This window comes from Budorcas taxicolor, chromosome 19, assembly GCF_023091745.1.
Source record: "Budorcas taxicolor isolate Tak-1 chromosome 19, Takin1.1, whole genome shotgun sequence".
Taxonomy (NCBI): domain Eukaryota; kingdom Metazoa; phylum Chordata; class Mammalia; order Artiodactyla; family Bovidae; genus Budorcas; species Budorcas taxicolor.
The window spans coordinates 40,378,332-40,397,301 of NC_068928.1; the positions used below are offsets into that span (position 1 = coordinate 40,378,332).

At 54.4% G+C, this 18,970-nt stretch overlaps 1 protein-coding gene across 1 annotated transcript; it reads left to right on the plus strand.

Moving 5' to 3' along the window:
* The first annotated feature begins 5,599 nt into the window (after positions 1-5,599).
* Positions 5,600-17,187, plus strand: IGFBP4 (insulin like growth factor binding protein 4). Its single transcript, XM_052657842.1, has 4 exons — positions 5,600-6,162; positions 12,913-13,070; positions 13,841-13,975; positions 15,905-17,187. The coding sequence occupies exons 1-4, from the start codon at positions 5,814-5,816 to the stop codon at positions 16,037-16,039; spliced, it is 777 nt and encodes a 258-aa protein (XP_052513802.1). The 5' UTR covers positions 5,600-5,813; the 3' UTR covers positions 16,040-17,187.
* Positions 17,188-18,970: the final 1,783 nt, after the last annotated feature.

Here is an 18,970-nt window from a genome sequence, read left to right on the forward strand (position 1 = left end):
GGTGTCAGGACAGGCAGGGAGAAATGATTTCCCCACCTAGCAGCTGTCTCTCTCTGCCCAGAGTCTCTTCTGTGTCTCTACTTCTGCAAGTGTCCTTTGCTAGATTCTCCTGGGTAGCACCTGCTTTTGCTCCCCCCATCTCTGCCTCCCTTGAGTCCTGAGCCCATGGCTTACCAGAGATGCTCTGGCAGCAGAAGCAACATGGCGCAGGGGGGTAAGTCTGCAGCAGGCAGTCATGATATCTGGCTTAAGTCTTGGCTGGATTACTTCCTAGCTCTGTGCCCTTGGGTGAGCCTCCTCACCTTTCAGGGTGGTGACAGAGCTCTCTTAAAGCCCAACATCATTCACTTGGCTCCTCTGCTGGGCAGGCTTCTTTGAGCCATGAGAAAGAGACTCTGCTGGTGCCAGTTGGCCTGGAAACAGTGTGTACTCTGTTTGGAGGGTTGGAAGCCATTCCAGCTTTGGGCCTAGGACCACATAAAAGCACTCCAGAGGTTCTAGATTCCTAGATGGCTCCAGTTTGGAAAGGGCTTCACAATTCCATGAGTTTCCCTCCCCTATTTTACAGATGGTAAAACTGAAGCTGAGGAAGGGGAAGCGCCACAGAGCTGGCAGGTGCTAGAGCTGGATGAACTGGAGACATGAAACCAGATCCTGGGCAGCCCAGGGCCACATGGTTTCTCCTTTCCCCTCCTGCTCCCTGCCTGGGTGCTCACTTTCTGTAGCCACACATCCTGTGGGAAGAACCCAGGCTCTGTCCTCTGGACCAGACCTCCCTCTTCACTGTAATGTCTTTTTGGAGATCCTTCTCTCCTGATCTGGTCTGTCCAAGTGTGGGGCCCTGGTAGTCAAGGAGGCAGCTGTACTTGGGTGCCATTGCTCCGCCCACACCTAGGGTGACCACAGAGGATGTTGCATCTGGGACCTGGACATCAGCCAATATGGAGGGAAACTGAGCTCCCTATTCGGTGTGTGCACAGTGGACAGTCTGGGGCAGCCAGGGAGGGGCTAGGAAGCCAAGTTATGGGTCAGTCTCCTTCCCATGGCAATGCCACTTCTGCTCTGATCCCGTGCACCTAGCTTGCACTCTGTACCATAGCCTTTTGCCCTTGGAATTTGCTTAGAATGCTTCTGACAGCTGTTTTGGAAGGCTGTACAACATAGGGATTAATCATACAGACTCTGGAGCCAGACTGCTTGGGTTCACGACTCTGATCTTCCACTTACTTGCTGTGTGACCTTGAGTAAGTCACATGCCTCTCTGTACTTCACTTTCCCCATTTTAAAAAGGAATAATGAAAGGGACTACTTCATGAGGTTGTTGTGAAAGGGACATAGTAAAGCACTTAGAACATGTCCAGCATATGGTCTATGCTCATTAAATGTTAACTTTCATTTTTATGTATATTCCACCCTATATATAGGATGTGTGTATTTGTGTGTGTGTGTGTATATATATATATATAGGATGTGTATGTGTATATATATATATATATGGATGTATATTCTACCCTACTCCTATGAGCTGCTCCCAAGGGTAAGCCATCAGAGTGGGTGTTCCCTGAGGGCAGGACTGTTTCTTTCCCCTGGGAACAGAGCTCTCTTTCTTACTGATTCTCTAAGAAGCCTAGCTGGAGCCATACAATAGAAATTTAAAACTGAGCTAACAAGGGAGTTGTGAAAGTGTTAGTTGCTCAACCATGTCCGACTCTTTTTGACCCCATAGACTGTAGCCCACCAGGTTCCTCCGTCCATGGAATTCTTCAGGCAAGAATACTGGAGTGGGTTGCTATTCCCTTCTCCAGGGGATCTTCCTGACCCAGGGATAGAACTTGGGTCTCCCGTATTGCAGGCAGATTCTTTACCATCTGAGCCACCAGGGAAGCGCAAGAAGGGGGGACTCATCCTGGATTTGACCCTGGGAACTCTTGTACCCTAAGTGAGAATCACACCCCTAGACCAATGAGCTATACAGTGAGATTCTTTCCAAGCAACAAGCTGGTGAAGGGGTGGGATGGAAGAGGCTGAAGAGAGTGAGGCTTTCCATCTGTCCTTTAGGAGTCTCTTCCTGGCCCCCACCCCCCAGCTCCCAGGAGGTGAGGGACGGACAGGGATGCTGAGGGAAGAGGAGTTTTCTTTTTTCTGGTAGAGCTCTGGGCTGGGAAAGACTGCAGGGAAGGAGAACCGGGTTTCTGTCTCTGGGGGGCTCCCAGTCCTCAGAGGCAGCAGTGAGGTGGAGGAAACCCACACACAGGATCTGCTTTCCATTCCTCAAAGCCCTTTCTTGTCCATGATCTCACTTTTTCTTGCAACCTTGCTTTGGGGTGGCTCAGCGATAAAGACTCCTCCTGCCTATTCAGGAGATGCAGGTTCCATCCCTGGGTCAGTAAGATTTCCTAGAGAAGGAAATGGTAACCCGTTCCAGGATTTTTGCCTGAGAAATCCCATGGACAGAAGAGCCTGGCAGGCTACAGTCCATGGGATTGCAAAGAGTCAGACATGACTTCGTGATTAAACAACAACAACAATACTGTGGGGAAGCCCAACTATTATCTCTCTCCTTTTTTTTTTAACAGAGGATGAAAATAACCCTTCAAGACATTAAGTGTATATCCAAGGTCACAAAACTATTTTCTTTTTTAAATTGAAGTATAGTTAATTTACAATGTTATGTTAGTTTCAAGTATAACAAAGCTCTTTGTTGGCTGTGCTGCAACTCAAACCCAGGTCTGGTAACTCCAAATCCCATGCCTTTTACATACAGCCTCTCCCAGATACCAGCAGGCTACAGGGGAAGGGGACACCCAAGCCAGTCCTCTGGGAACTTCTAATCTGGGGGAGGAGACCCAGTTCCTGCCACCCGGGCATGTCCAGCCAGGTGGAGAAGTTAGTTTCTAGCAGGGGAGGTTAGGAGCATATGTGTGTTGGGCACTGCAAAGGCCACTCTTTCAATCTCTTCCCTCCCTACCCTTCTTTCTGGGTAAGGACTGTGAAACTCAGAGAGTATCTTGTTTCAGTTACTGGTGACAAAACTGGGATAGAATCCAGGTCAGCCTGATGCTAATGTGTGTGTGCTCAGTTGTGTCTGACTCTGAGACCCCGTGGGCTGTAGCCCACCAGGCTCCTCTATCTATGGGATTTTCCCAGGCAAGAATAATGGCGTAGGTTGCCATTTTTTTCTCCTTGGGATCTTACCGACCCAAGGATCAAATCTGTGTCTCCTGCATTGGTAGGTGGATTCTTTACCACTAGCGTCACCTGGAAAGTCCCCCTGATGCTAATACCTGTGCTTATCCCTCTAGCATGGATGGAAGACCATTGGTTCAAGAGTCACTTCCTCCATAAAGTCTTTCCTTGCCCTGGATGTAGAACTGACCATTTGTGCATCTGGGTCCCCACCATGCCCCATATAGACACTCCCAGGGCACTTGTACTTATTTTATTCATATGGCTGTCTCCCCTCATTAGGCAGTGAGCTCCCTGAGGGTGGACAGTGGTCTCAGCCATGTCTGGATACCCTGTATTAGCACAAAGCCTGCACACAGTAGGTGTTCAGTAAAGGTGGGTTGCATGCATGATGGGGAGGTGCTTGGAAGAGCTCTCATATCTGTTTTCCTGCCTCCTAGGAATTATCCCAGATGGTGATCGGGGTAAGGCTGAGGATGGACTTGGGGCGGGGGGAGCTGCTGGGGTAGAGGTGTGGACATGTCTCACCTGGAAAACTGTCCAGATTTCTGACACTCACCTGCACTCATGCTTCATCTCCTGGCACTTCTCTTAGCTTCAGTTCAGCCTCTTCTGCCCTCCTTCCTTCTGTCCTAGCACCTTTATCCCTCCCAGGTTTGCTATCCAGGAGACAAGTCCAGTGTTGCAATCAGAACTATTCTTCCTGGTCCCAGTTTATTCTCACAAGAGCTTTAAGAGGTAGGCTAGGTGGAGATGACCTACCTCCACTCTAGTTAGGAACGTTTGAGCTCTAAGGGGTGGTGTCCAAGTTCATACAGTGAGTTGGTGGCAGAACTGGGTCCCATGATGATGAAGGAGTTGGGAGAGCTGGGGGGGAATCGGGGATAGGCTGGGCTTCCCCCAGGGACTGGAGGAGCCTGGCCCTCTTTGGGCCAAGACAGATGGGGCAGAAGAGACCCCAGTCATCTGTGAGATGTCCGTGGAGCATCCCGAAATCGTGTTCCCAGCCGTGACTCTCCAGTCCTTCTGCAGTCCTGCCAGTAGGTGCCGTCAGTTTGCAACTTTTGGTTCTGTCCCTGCGGGGGGCCAGCTTCTAGCCTCTCTGCCTCCCTCTCTCACCTGGACAGTCTGCACTTGCAGAAGGTAGAAGATGGCCCAATCCCTGTGAGACTGAAGGACCTCTGTCCTGGGGGAGGAAGCAGGAAGAGGGTCTCTGATCTGTACTTCAGCTTGGCTACCCTCAGGCTTTCTAGGCCACACCAGAAAAATCCACAGCGGGTCACCAATTATGTCTGGACAGGAGCCCTTACCCTGAAATCAGGTCCAGGATAGCAGAAACTTTGGGGGAGGGTGGGGAAGGAGGACCTGAGAGACCATCTAGGAGAGGAGTCCCTGCTCCAAATGCTACTCTAGAACCCCTCCTAACCCCTGCAGGATTGAGGCAAGGAGCGTACAGGCAACAACAGGATCTCACAGAGGCCCTAGCCAACCCTGACACTAGCCCAAATAGCACCGCTGGGTGAATTAGAAAAGGCACCCCTGTTCTCAAAACCATTGAGTGCCATCTGCTGGAAGACAGTCACAACAGCTATACAAGTCTACAATGATTACAAGAGAAATGGTGCCCCCTGGAGTTGTGCAATGCACAATTTGCCTTTGAGAGCGGCAATTTCCTCAGCCAACTTCCCTCTGGGGATGGGTCTAGGCAGTAGAAGCAAACATCCAGGAAGGAGCAAGTGTCTGGGAACCTCCCTCTCCGGGTGGGAGTTCTGTTGATTTCATCCTGGGTAAGCCAGAGGGGACAGGGTCTCCAATGAGCCCCCAGGGAGGCTGGGTGCGGGAGAAGGTTGGAAGAGGCAAGTGAGAAGGAGAGAGCCTATTAACTTCTTAGGGCCATCAGACCCTTCTGGGCCCCCTTTCCCCTCCTCCCCAGACCAGTTCTCCAGCGGCTGAGACTCGAAGCCCTGGAGTGGGGTGGAAAGGACTCTCTCCGGTCAGGGAGACTGAATCTCGGACTCGGGAGCTGGGGCCAGGAGGTCGCCGCGCTCTCAGCGTGGGAGACCGCGGGCCATCTCAGGGGTCCGGGGGAGAATCCTCCAAGATCGGGGGTGGGGGAAGCGAGGAGCAGCGCCTTCGCTGCCCCCCGGGGCCCCAGTTCGGAAGCGCTCTCGGCCCCTGCCGTGGCTTCCAAACTGCGCCGCTTCCTCCTGCGGCAGAAAAGGACTTTCAGATGTTGTAGCTGCGGCGGCGACTTAGGACAGCGCCCCCTCCCCCTAACAGCCGCCTCTCCGTCTCCCTCTCCCCTGCCCCTCCCCCACCACTGGGACGGCGCTGGGGGTGTGGCCAGGGGCCCGTATAAAGTCCGGGGGAGCCGGTCCCGGGCAGCCGCTCAGCCCCCTGCCCCCCCCACCGCCCGCCGCCTGGGCCGGGCCGAGGATGCGGCGCAGCGCCTCGGCGGCCAGGCTCTCTCCCCTCCGGCCAGCTTGCTAACTTCCTCGGCTCCGTCCTTGTCCGCCAGCGGGGGCCACCGCGTGTCCCCGCGTCCTCCGGGTCGGGTCCTCCAGGCGCGCCGGGCGCTGCCCCTGTGTGTCCCCCGCTGCCAGCCCGCGCCCCGTCCCCGTCCGGTCATGCTGTCCCTCTGCCTCGTGGCCGCGCTGCTGCTGGCCGCCGGGCCCGGGCCGAGCCTGGGCGACGAAGCCATCCACTGCCCGCCCTGCTCCGAGGAGAAGCTGGCGCGCTGCCGCCCCCCCGTGGGCTGCGAGGAGCTGGTGCGAGAGCCGGGCTGCGGCTGTTGCGCCACTTGCGCCCTGGGCAAGGGGATGCCCTGTGGGGTGTACACCCCCCGCTGCGGCTCCGGCCTGCGCTGCTACCCGCCCCGAGGCGTGGAGAAGCCCCTGCACACGCTGGTGCACGGACAAGGCGTGTGCATGGAGCTGGCAGAGATCGAGGCCATCCAGGAAAGCCTGCAGCCCTCTGGTAAGGTGCCCCTGCCCTTGCATGCCCTTCCTGGTGTCCTGCCCTCCCAGAAGCCCCCTTTCACATTCGGGTTGGCCCGGAAGGCTCCTGAAAATCCTCTGTGAGTTGAGCAGAAGACAGGTACGTGGTAGGGCCCGACTGGCATGGGACAGGGTCAGCCAAGGAAACTGCTATCAAGTCCCTGGCAGCCTGTTGCCACCATCACGGAGGATTCTGTCCCATTCCTCCATTTGAAGGGTACCTATTTGGGAAGAGAGTCTCAATGGTAGTCCTGGCTGCTACTGTAAGGGTGGAAAGTTAAGTGACCTGGTCCAGCCAGCAGCCTCAGCCTGCAAGTGAGGGGCCAGATATCTGGGGGATGGGGACGGTGGCCTGGAGACTTTCTGTTCCTGATCCAGTGACCTTCTCTCACTCTGGACTCAGCTGAAGCTCCAGGAGTCTGAGAACCCAGGGCTTGGACTTTTGACATTGACATGGGATGGAGCGGGACACGCAGATTAGAGAGGTTTTGGTGGTGAGGGGGCATCAGAGTGGCCCTTCCCCAAAGTCCCAGGCCAGCTCACCTAGCTTTTTGAGAGGTATTGGGAAGATAGGGGTCTCCTCCTGCCCTGGTACACAGGCACCCTGCTCCTTGCTCCTGGCAGGTGCCATCTGAGGTGGCAGAAGAGAAGCAAGTCTTGGTTCCCAGCCCAGAGCTGCAGAAACCTAGCGGGACAGAGAGCAGGGATGGAAGGTTGGGGTGGGGGTTGGGGAGAGAGAGATAGAGAGAGAGGTTTAGAAGGCCCTCTCCAGAGAGGTTTAGAAGGCCCTCATTCTTACACTTTCTCTTTTTCTGTATCTCAGCGAGGCTTTCAGTTTCTCCTAATAACCTTTCTCAGTCTCTTTCCTTCTTCCTCTTATTCTTTTGTTCTTTCCTGCTGCGTCTCTCAACCTCTAGTTTCACTAACAACGTTCTCAAATTCTCCTTTCATCGCTATCTCCTGTCCGTTATCAGCTTCTTTCTCCTTATCATATTCCTTTTCCTGTTTTTGTTGCTCTGCTTTGCTCACTTTCATCTCAGTCTCTTTCTGTTGCCCTTCCCCTTGTCTCTGTCACCGTTTCTCTCTCTTTCTCTGTTCCTTTTGGAACCTCTGTCTGCCTTTCTCTCCCTCCGCCTCTGTTTCTTGTTCCCTCTCTGACTCTGTTTTGCTCTCCCGGTGCCTCTGTCAGTGTCTGTCTCTTTTCCTGGTGCTTGAAGCTTCCATTGTTGCAGTCCGGATGCTGGGACTGCGGCCCCAAGCTTCCTGCCTGGGTCCCAGGCCGCTCCACTTCCTCAATCCTCTGCAGCTTGTTAGCCAGAGGAGAGCAGGATGCAGGGAAAACAGGAAGGAGGTGGACCCCAGGGGTCTGGGCCTCGGGCCTCTCTGCCCTTCCTGCTCCTGGGCAGCTAGAGATAGGTCAGCAGAAAACATTCTCGGAGAAATGCCAGCCTGGCACCCAGCACATCTGGGAAGCCGTGAGGGGGAGTCTTGGGGTGTAAGTCGCTGATCCTGGGGTACAGATGCCAGTGCCAGTGGGGAGGAGGGGTTCTGGTGTCAGACCAGACTGGGAGTGAGGGCTGAGCTCTTGGGCTCCCTGGGCACAACAGGTCCACTTTGCCTTTGCATCTTCATCCTCCACCCGCCAGCGGGTGTCTGGCTGCAGATTAGGGTGGCTGGTGAGCTCCTCCTCTCTCACCAACTTGAACCTGAGGCAGAATAGAAGAGCCCTCTGCCCCTTCTTTCCTGGCTAGGTAGGAGCAGCCCATCCCATAGTGCAGAGAACTGCTCCCCTAGGAGATCTGGGGAGACAGGGCGTGAACAGCTTGTGAGTGCCCTGTGGACATCATGTCCACCAGCCTTGACAGGCAGCTTTAGGTCCTCTTTAGATTATAGGGCCCGGGTCTCTCAGCTCCTCTACTCCGTCCCTCCTTGCCTTGGTCTCCATCCTTGCAGGGCAGGCAGGCAGAAGTCAGGAGAGGGAAAGGGGAATTGAGGGGACCCTGGGGACACTAGGTAAGGACTCAGTAAGCTGTGTCCTTGACCTCTTACCTCCCAGTCATCCCAGAAGTACCCCTGCCCCAGCCCAGGCCATACCACACCATGTGAAAGGCACCCCCTAGGGTTGTGTGGCAGCCCTGCAGGGTGTCTGGTGAGATCTGGAGGCCAGAGCTTGGTCTCTCTCCCTGCTATCCTCCTGAGCCTTTCACAGTCAATAGGCCACTGTTCCTGTTATGTCCCAAGGCTTTGACTTTCTTGCCTGGGTTTTGGCAGAGGTATCAGTTGAACTTTTCTTCCTGCCTGCTCCTCTTGGGGCTGAGCTTCAGCAGGTGACTGGGGGAGGGCAGCCTCCTCCCTTGGGGTGCTGTGGTCCGGAGGCTGACTCTTTGTCAGGGGGCAGGTCTCCCCACACCCCTCTCCATGCTCCGCTGCCTCCATCCTGCGCCATGACGCCCTGTCCCAGCTCTTTGAGCCAGGCCACTAGAGGTGAGGGCGGAGTGGGGACACCTGCCTCAGAAATTCACGATCCTGATTCAGAGTACTGACCCTTGACTTGTGGAGTCTAGGGGAGGGGATGGTGGGAAGATCAGCGTTTGGACTGGGGTGATCCGAAGCTGTGCCCCGGGTCTCTCTGGGACAGCGTTAGGGAACATGCAGGCTAGGTTAATTTTTAGTCGACACAGCAAATATTGTCCCCCCTACTTCAATACTGGGAATCCAGTCACGTCATGGGAACAGGGCCTTCCCAGAAATTCTGTGCCTTGGGGGAGGGGGGAAGGAGGAGCATGGCTGCTTAACATTTTTTCTTCAGTTTTGGCAAAGTCAGAATTATTGGTGCTTTGGGTATCAGGAGCCTTTCCATTTAAAGACATAGGAGCTGCAGAGATATGTTCTTCTCCTTCCTCCAGCCATTCTGCTTCATTTCCTCATGTGTAAAAAGGGGGGACAACAGGACCCACCTTGTAGGCCGGGGGTGTCTGGCATGGAGTAACAGCTCAATGTTGGAGCAATGAGAGCTTGGTGATGAACAGGAAACCAAATGGATTTAAGTTGAAGCTTAGCTTCTCCCATGATGCTAGGGGTTTAAGGAACAATGGGGCAAGTGAGCAAAGCCGAGGGACATGCAGAGGAGTGGAGGGGGTAGGGTGGAGGGGCTAGCTGTCCTTCTCTGACACTCTGAGGCCAGCAGCCATGGCACAAGGGTGAGGGGGTCCCCCGCTTGAACCAGAGCTCAGAGAAAGGCCGGGTACCTGGCAGGGGGATCTTGGCTTCTCCAGTGAGAGTCCAGGCCTTTCTTGCAGGGCAGGTGGGTGACCCTCCAGCTCATGTCTAGGTGGCTGGGCCCACCTACCTCAGAGCCTCACCCTAGGCATTTTGAGCTGGGTGTGGGCCGGAGTGGAGGAGAAATCATGGGGATGAAATTGGGCAGCAAGAAAGAGGAAATCCTCTAGCTTTGACCATGAACTTTGTAGCCACTGGTGCCAAAGCTGTGGAGCCTCTTCTTTCTCTGGGTGCCTGCCCTTCCTCTGTGGCTGGAGCAGAGACCACGTTTACCCTGTGATGGCCTCATCATTGGCCGGATGAGGTGACCCGGCCTACCTGGGAAGCCCCACCTCCCAAACAGACCTTTCAGATGTAGGGAGTCTGACCTTTGCTGGGGAAGTGAGGGGGAAGGTCTGACTCTGGCTCCTGCTCAGAGGGAAACCCACCAGGATCCTGGTTTTTCCAGAAGCACCACCTAGGTGAGCAGCACGATGTGGCTGACCTTCTGGGTAAGCAGGGAAGTAAGTAGCAAGCATTTAGCAGGTTGTAGAGATGGGAAGATGAACTTTTTTTTTAGAGACTCAAGGCTACGAACTTTGCCCTCCCAAACCTAGTGCCTGGGGTGGATCCTGGGGTGGGGACTCAGTCTGCCAGTGAAACAAGGCTGGACAATGAAAAGTTACAGATTAAGTGGAAAGTCAACTGCCAGGATAGTCAGTGTGCTCTGCCCAGGGCAGGGTCAGGGCGCCAGGGTGCATGTGGGTGTGCACGTGTGGACCAGTGTGCGTCTGGACACGTGATTGTTTGTGTATGTTTGTGATCCTTGAATCCCGGCCTCTGTCTGTGCCGGCAGATAGGGACATACTGTGTACCCATGTCCCTGTGAGAGGCAGTATGGAGCCACTCTCCCCATCTGCTGGGTTCTAATCTAAACGGCTAAGTGTGCTGGGCAGTGGGGAACCAAGGAGGGCGAGGCCAGGCAGGCAGCCTGCTCAGCTTTCCCCAGATAACATCCCCCTCCCTGCCATGTGATGGGGGCCTGCCAACACAAAACAAGAGCTATGTTCCAGGCTCACCCTATGCCCCACGCAGCCCCAGGGTTCAGTGAGCAGACCCAGTTGTCCTCCTTAATGGTGCTTCTTAAGTTAGGGGATAAACATTCCAAATATCCTTTAATAATCCCCTGAGTGTCTGTGAACTTCTACTCATGGGAACACAATGTTGGAAAGCAGTCAGACTTCTACTGCAGATCTTTTTGTGTCCTTGAGGCCACTGCCACCCTGACTCGCCCCACCTCCAGGTCAGGGAGCTCTCTACCTCCTGAGGCAGCCCCCTGCATTAGAAAAACTCTTCCTAGGGAACCTAAAGAACATCTGGCCACTTATCAAGAGGCACAAGTGTCACTGTGCACAACTGTGCTTTCTTTTATGGTCATGAAAAGAAAGCAAACTTAAAGGAAAGACAGCAAAACATCTCTAGGTCAAAGGGGGCCATCGAGGTACTTGTGGGTTGTGGCAAATGACCCCTGGGATTCTTCCAACCTTTCTAGGTAGAGCGGTGGCCCCTTTGTTCCCAGCTCAGCTTAGCCCCTGTGGTTCCAAGATTTGGCTTCAATTTTTTCCAGTCTTCTATTTCCTTACTTTCTAATCGTCAGCTCCAGCCTAAACCCCCGCAAAGCTGAGTCCACCCACAAGTCTTGTGGCTTTGTGCAAGATGAGAGTGGTGTGTGGGGGGGGGGGGTCACTGGCCAGCCTGGGCCTTCTTGGCCAGAAAGTTCCTTGGGAGGGTCTTCAGGGAGGACCCTGGATCTCAGACCTTCTCTCTGGCTCCTGGCTGAGGGCTTGGAGTCTGACTTCTTATGGGCCCCTTTGCACAATCCTGGTCTTCTGAAATTGACCAGCCCCTTCTTCTGCTGCCCACACCGGCTGGGAAGTCTGTGTTGGTCTTGTCTTCAAGGTTTCTCCTTGGTTGACCTTTGGAAACTTGTTGTCATCTTTTGGGACAGAAGTCCCCAACAGACTGTCCTTCTTGAGATGTTAAATACGTAGAAGGAAGGATATCTCTCTCTGCTCCATTTATTCCTTCCCTCTGGTTCTTTTCTCTAAGCCAGCCCTGCACCCGTGACAAAACCTTTTCCCATCCTTGGTGACTCAACTTTATAAATAACCTTTGGTGTGGAATCTTGACACAGACTTTTTGGGGGTCTAGATTCCTCCTTGTCTGGCTTCTCTTTATCTATGTGCTTCACCCCACACCCCCATAACTAGGAGAATAAGAAGAGAACTAACCCCCACCCCCCCAAACTAACTTTGGCTCAGCAGAAAAATACAATTTGACCCCAAGGCAGCTCTGGGACTGCTGCCATGCATGGAGGAACCTGCTAACTCCTCAGGAAAAAAAAAAATCCTGACGCAAACCAGATGTAACCTTCTGTCCGGCTGCCAACATCTGGAATGCTGGCGGGGGCTTTGCATTCGGGCCGGCAGCAAGCTGCCAAGCCTGAGCGTTTCAGAGGTGGCTCTGATGTGCAGAGAGATCTTGAGACCTCTTCCTCCAGCTCAGCTCTGTGTTCTGGTTTTGGCTGCCAGGATGGAGTAGCAGAGGTTAGTTACAGTTCTGGGACTTCTGGATGGGTTTTTTTCTTGAGTTCAGATAGAGCCTTTAAGAGATCCCAAGGAGAGGGTGGTGGTCCAGCCCACCTCCATCTCCAGATCCCCAGTGCCCTGGCTCTGGGCAGCAGATATGCACTTTGGATGAGGGCTGAAATCTAAGGATGGGAGACTTTGGAGTGGTGGGGTGGGGAGCTGCAGGAATGTGCAAGGGTGTTCTTTTGGTCCTGGGGGCCACACAGTGTCTCTTCCACACACACACGCACACACTTTTCACATGCAAGCCACACACACCCATTCCCACTTCTCCTCTCCAGCCAATGGAGAGAGCTCTGGGGCCATGTTTCTCATCACTCATGGAAACTTTGATTCTGGCCATTTGGAAGAGGGTCAGCAGAACTGACAGCCCTGGGATCCCCTGGCTGGCTCAGCCAGACACTGAAAGGAGCAGGAAAGGAGACAGGACGAAGGAGCAGACGGAGAAGGGGGATGGTAGGGAGAGCTGAATGGAAGGGGACATGAATGTGGGGCCCTTGGCCTGCCTCAGACCTCCCTGCAAGGCCCAGGGGACCCTCCTGCTGTTTGGGCGGCTGCAGCTGGTGACTCATCTGAGGACTGGACTGGGTGGAGTGAAGGAAAAATCAAGGACTCCAAGAGGAATATTCTCCCGAGAAGATCCAGGGGAGCAGGGAGGAAACCGGGGTGCTGCTTTCATTTCTTCCTACCCCCAGACCCCCTGCTCCCCCACTGGTTCTTCCAGCACCAGGCTGGAGACTCCCCAAGGAGGAGAATGCAGATGGGAAGTCTGCTGTCTTGCCCTTTATAAACACTGACCTCTCCCTGTCTTGGCCTGACTGCAGACAAGGACGAGGGTGACCACCCCAACAACAGCTTCAGCCCCTGCAGCGCCCACGACCGCAAGTGCCTGCAGAAGCACTTGGCCAAAATTCGAGACCGGAGCACCAGTGGGGGCAAGATGAAGGTCATCGGGGCGCCCCGAGAGGAAGTCCGGCCTGTGGTGAGGACCGCTGATCAAATGCGCACGTGTACAGGCACACACCACCACCGTCACCACCGCCACCACCAGATCCCGACAGTGTCCACTCAGCAAGCATTCTTTGGCTGTCTGCTGTGTGCACCTTGCGTGCATCATCAGGACCCAGGAAAAAAGCCCTCACTCCTGTTGAAATTCCTTTCCGGCTCAGCAGTCCTAGACGTTGGGGACAGCTGAAGTTACTGTTAAATACTGAGACACTTGCACACTGGTTGGTGAATAGCAGTTGCCCCAAGCCCCCTGATGTTGCTTGGCTCTTCCCCTGGATTCCTCACCCCAGAGCGTCTCAGTAACTTGAGAGTTCAGGCTGGCCATAGTAGGGAGCCTTGGGACCTTGATCCAGGGTCTGGCGAATGTCCTTTCTGATGGGTGGTTCTGATGGATCTGTGCCTGGGTCTTACAAGTTGTTAATTATATGATTTCATCCTTCCGTCTTGTTTAGACATCATCCCCTTCCTGTCCTTCTCCATAGATTTCCTTTCCCCACTAGGTCCCTTTACGTCACACCCCTCCTTTTTAGAAGCTTTTTGGCTCGAGATCCTCTCCTAAATGTCCCTCTGTCCTGCCCACCAGGGTCCCCTGAACCCGAGCCCCTCCTTTCATCTCACTGGAGGCCTGCTCGGCCACCAGGCCTGAACCCTCCTTTCAGAGTCTGCAGTCCTGATCTGACCCTCAGCCCTGGTCCCCCTGCCTCTTCTGCTCCTGCTAAACAGTTTCATCTCCCCCTCCTCCAGCCCCAGGGCTCCTGCCAGAGTGAGCTGCACCGGGCGCTGGAGCGGCTGGCCGCCTCACAGAGCCGCACCCACGAAGACCTTTACATCATTCCCATCCCCAACTGCGACCGCAATGGCAACTTCCACCCCAAGCAGGTGCGTCTCCGTCTCTGCCGGCTCGGCCCGGCCTCAGCTCTGGGGTATCTGGGATGGCAGTCTCAGGAAGGGGGAAGCTCCCCAGCCCCAAGCTCACCCCTTAGACCCTCTCCAAACCACCCCCACCCTCAGACTCAGAATCTCAGTTCTTTTTACCTATTCCCCCCTCAGATGAGTAGACTGTGGCCCAGGGAGGGGCAGAGGGCAGCCCGGAGTCACAGGGCAAGTTAAAGGTAGGCCAATCATCCTGCCTCCCCATCAGGGGCTATTTCCATGGCCTCTGTGGCCACCATCTGTGAGGCAGACCTAGCACCCATCAGCCTCTGCCTGCCAACCTCTCCCCCTCTCCACCTTCATTCCTGTGAGTAGTTTTCCTTTGTCCCTCGATGTCTGAGGTATCATCTGGGAATGGAGGGGCTAGGTCTTGAGGAGTTGCGGAGAAAACTCAACCTGCCTCTTTCCCCAAGCTGAGTCAGCAAAGGACCTAGGGGTCAGCCAAGCTGGGGGGAGGGCAGACCTGGGAATGGGCACTTCGGGTGGAGCAGAGGAAGGAGAGGGCAGGAGAGGAGACAGGGATGTAGAAACCTCTAGGCCTCCTCACACCCTTGGAACATGGGTTCCTCTGACAAGCCCCCAGGAAGCTGGGATGGTCAGTGAGGCGGACCTGCTCCAGCTCCATCTCTGGCCTGTCAGAGTTGGGCTCACCTGGGATGGTGGCGTATCTGGGCAGGACAGTGGGTGGCCTCGTGCTGGATGAGGCCTGGATCTCCTCCAGCCCTCGTGGGCATGGGCACACACGTTCCCCCACTTCATGCTCTACAGGCGAATCCACAAAGTGGACCGCCACTGGGCCAGAAGAGGCCTGGCTAGGAGGGGAAAGGATGCCCCCAAGTCTGCATACCCCAGGATGGCATGAAGAGGTTATGAGGTGGGGTGCAATGGTGGAGAACCAGAAAGGTCCCCTGCCCCAAATCAGTGCCAAACCTTTCTCCAGCCTTTGTCCCAATACCAATTTTATCCTTGTCTCAATTTTTCTTTTTCCTTTCTTTTTGGCCAAGCCACATGGCTTCTGAGATCTTAGTTTGCTGACCTAGGATTGAATCTGGACCCCTGGCAGTGAACGTGCCGAGTCCTAACCACTGGATCGCCAGGGAACTAAAATTGATGATTAGTTATTAACCAGAGTCCATAGTTTACATTAAGGCTCACTCTGTGTGTTATATAGTTCTGTGTGTTTCCTTCCCATTTTTATTCACTAAAAATTCTGACACTTGATCCTTTATCATCTGGCCAGTTATAACCCTTGAGACAACCTTCACTTCAACTCTAATCCTGACTCTAAAATACACCTTTACCCCTACCCTCTCTCCTCCCCCATCTAAGCCCAACCCAAAGTTTAGCCCCGCTGCTTTATTTGTTCTGACCTTGACCTCTATCTCTGTCCCAATTCCATTTCTGACCTGGGCTGTCAGCCTCACCCCACTCAAACTGTAGTCAGAATTCCCAATTCGACCGCAACTCTTATCCTAATGCTACCCTAACTTCAATGTGGATAATCACAGTCTTAACCATAATCCTATTCTTGAAGCCTCAACACAGTCAGAACCCAAGCTAAAGCACAATCAGAACCCAAACTAAAAACTTCAAACTGGGCCCTAGCCTTTCACATCCAGCTGTACTTTCAGCTCTGTGGATCCCGTCTCCCCTCCAGGGTGTTTACAGAACTTCCTCAGGGCTCTGCCTTCCCAGACTCTTTGGGCCTTTCCTTCTTCGCCACCTTTGCTCCACTCCAGTGAGCTCAGAGGACTCATGCCCAAGAGAGCCTCCACCCTCAGAGACCAGTTGGGAACCACTGTCTGATCTGGGGGCTGGGCTGGGATCGGGGGTGGCTGCCTGGGAACCTGACCTCTCACACCCTTGTCTTGGCAGTGCCACCCGGCCCTGGATGGGCAGCGCGGCAAGTGCTGGTGTGTGGACCGGAAGACGGGAGTGAAGCTTCCGGGGGGCCTGGAGCCGAAGGGGGAGCTGGACTGCCACCAGTTGGCTGACAGCTTCCGAGAGTGAGCCTGTTAGCAGGCAGGGGGCTCAGTGCCCCCTGCTGCCCCCTCCCCTGGAGGCTGCAGAGCTGACCTGGAGCCTAGGTCTGAGTCCTGGCTTTGCCTCTGGCCCAGAAGTTTCCCTTGGGTGTGTTTGTGTGTATGAGTGTGTGCGTGTGTGTTGATGAGCCTGGGTGTGCGCTTGGGGTGAGCCGAAGCCTAGGGGTGTCCTCTATGGGCTTAGATAGCCCAAGAGAGCCCTGGTATGTTTCCAAATTGACCCTGGATTCATTCATCCATTCAGCCCTTTCAGCCCTTCAGCCATCTATAAACACTTCTTGACCACATACTACATGCCAGCTCTAGTTTGCAGCCCTGGGGACTCACCTTGGCTCCCTCTGATATAGATATGTGAGGCCACCTCCTGTAACGTGAGCCCAAATCTGTGGGAGAAGAGAAGTCCAGTTCCATAATCAGGGGAGGAAAGTAAACATGTACCTTGACCATTGTCCCTCTCCTCAGTCTAGTCAGAAGGTGGAGTCCCAGTTCCATAATCGGGGAGGAAAATAGACGTGTACCTTGACCATTGTCCCTCCCCTCAGTCTAGACAGAAGGTCTAGTCCCTACCATAGGGAAAGTGAGGGGTAGCAGGAGACCCACTGAGACCCAATCCCCAAACTGAAACCTGCCAGGTTCCCCTTTACTCCTCCCCAGGTCCTTCCAGGGGGAACGACCTGCAGGGGCAAGCCCACCTTGGCTTGATTGCCTGGCAACTGAGACCCTGCTCTGGGGGAAGGGAAGAGGTTAGAGGAAGCCCTGCAGAGGGCTGGGGAGGTGGGGCCCATCTCTGAGCAATCAGAGTAGGAGGAAAGAATGTATGTGCCTGATGGAGAAAGGGATCGGCATGCTGGGAGGTGAGGGACTCATCTGGGGTGCTCCTTCCTCCTCCGTTTGTGGTCACAGACAGAAAGTCACAGGATGGTGCCATCCTTCAGTGGCTCACTGTCTGTGGCTCTGCCTTCCTCCCCATGTCTCCTTCCCCGGATTTTCCTCCCCTATATTTCCCTACCCCTGGGCATTTTCTGGCTCAACTGGATGGACAGAGATTTAGGAACCTACCAGTTGGCCATGATGTCTTGTCTTTTTTTTTTTAACAAAACAGAACGAAACCAAAAAAACCCTAGACAATGGTGTTTGGTTGATTTATTTACAACTAAGAGACAGGGAATTACTAGGGATGGGAGAGCTGTCTTAGATGGTAGAAGGACTGCAAGAGGTCAGCTAGTTCACCCTCCTATTCCCTGCATCCTCTTCCTGGGAGGCCGCTCTGTCCCCAAGTCTGTGCTCTCTGTGTACAGACTCCTGGTGGGTCAGTAATGGCTTCGGAAGGGAGGGAGCGAGCAGGGACAGTCTTGCTGGGCCAAAGCTATTTCTGAGATCAGTTGGTGAGTGAAGCGGCGGCATTTTCTAGGGCATCAGGCAGATCGGGTTTGTGTCTGGATTTGATTTATCAATTTAGTTGGGGGAGGGACTGCCCTGAAGCTCGGGAAAGGGGATAAGCTCTCCAATTCATTCCTCAGCTCCGACTGCCTGGATTCTTGACTGGGGGCTGCACTGAGGTTTGCTTCTGAGGGTTTGGGAGCGCGATTGGTTATCTTTAATCTCACTGTCCTGGGCTCACCGGACTGTGGGCTCTCAGTGCCAGCCCTAGAATGTGTGTCCACGTGGCACCACTAGATTCCTGGTCATCTCCCAGTGCTTCTCACCCCTCACTTCTGTGGAGTGTGTGTGTGTACATGGATTTGATCTCTTGAGGTGCTCCCAGGCTTCTCAGTTTCACTGGCCCTGATGCACTGGGACCTGTGCTGTCTGAGTCTTGTGACTGGGGCTGCGATCCTCATCTCTCTGGCTCTGCCTTGGTGGCGGCATCCCACAGCCATCTAGTTTTCCCGAGGCACCGCAAGCTGCTGCCTGCCGCAGGAGATAAAGAACAGAGCAACGCTCCTTCAGCCAGGGGGCTGCCCTTCATAGAGCTTCTGGGGCTGAGGCCCAGGCATACAGGGGGAGGAGGTGAGTGTGGGCTGACAGTGAAGTCTTATGTCCCTAAGCCAAACGGAGGGAGAGTATCTCTTTCCCTAAGGCATCTCTTTACATTCCCCCTTGTCTGCAATCCCTCTTCCCAGCTCTAACCTTGTGTCCTTGGAGTGGGAGGTAAGAGGTCCTTTTCCTTTCATGGGCTTCCAGGGAAAGTGCTGGGTCTGCTTGGGAGGTGGCTGCATGTGTGGCCTGGGATGTACCTTTGTGATATAAGTGTATTTATAATGTGTGTGTGTGTGTGTGTGCATATGGCAAAGTGGTACCCGAAGCGTGAGTGAGAGTGTAGGCTTTCACAGGATATGTGTATCCAGGCACCGTGTGTATAGACGTGGTGCACACTTGTGTGGTGTGTCTACGCAGGCTCTATGAGTCTTAGTATGAATGTGTGTGATGCCAAGAGACAGAGTGAAATTCACAGTGTATGTGTGTACTTCCCTCCCCCACTCGTTAGTTGTCATCAATGCAGGGCTTGTGGTGGTGGGCTGGGGGCTGGGGCTGCTGTCTAGCTCCAGAGAACAGAGGATGTGTACTTTGGGAGCAGGAATCCCACAGCTCGCAGCAGATTCCCCACCCCCAACCCCGGTTCCTGCCCCCACGATCTGGGAGCCAGGTGCCAGTTGTCAAAAAAGAAGGAAATAAAAGCAACTGAGTGTCATTGTGAACACTCTCGACCACTACCAGGCCAGAGGAAGTGAACTGCCCTGGGCAGTGACAGTGGGGAGAAGCAGGCTCCAGAGAGCCCTCCCACCGTGACCTGTAAATCCCCTTGAATGCTCAGTCTAGTTGCCACAGGAGCATCAGCATCCTGGCAGAGGTGGGAAGGGAGGGAGTGCTGAGGACCACAGTGGGGCCACCATACCTA

What these genes read in the sequence shown, in the direction of transcription:
- IGFBP4 (XM_052657842.1), top strand. Translation starts at nt 5,814, where the DNA reads ATGCTGTCCCTCTGCCTCGTGGCCGCGCTGCTGCTGGCCGCCGGGCCC. An exon ending in GGAAAGCCTGCAGCCCTCTG is followed by an intron (nt 6,163 to 12,912) that starts GTAAGGTGCCCC and finishes GCCTGACTGCAG; the next exon opens with ACAAGGACGAGGGTGACCAC. An exon ending in GAGAGGAAGTCCGGCCTGTG is followed by an intron (nt 13,071 to 13,840) that starts GTGAGGACCGCT and finishes CCCCTCCTCCAG; the next exon opens with CCCCAGGGCTCCTGCCAGAG.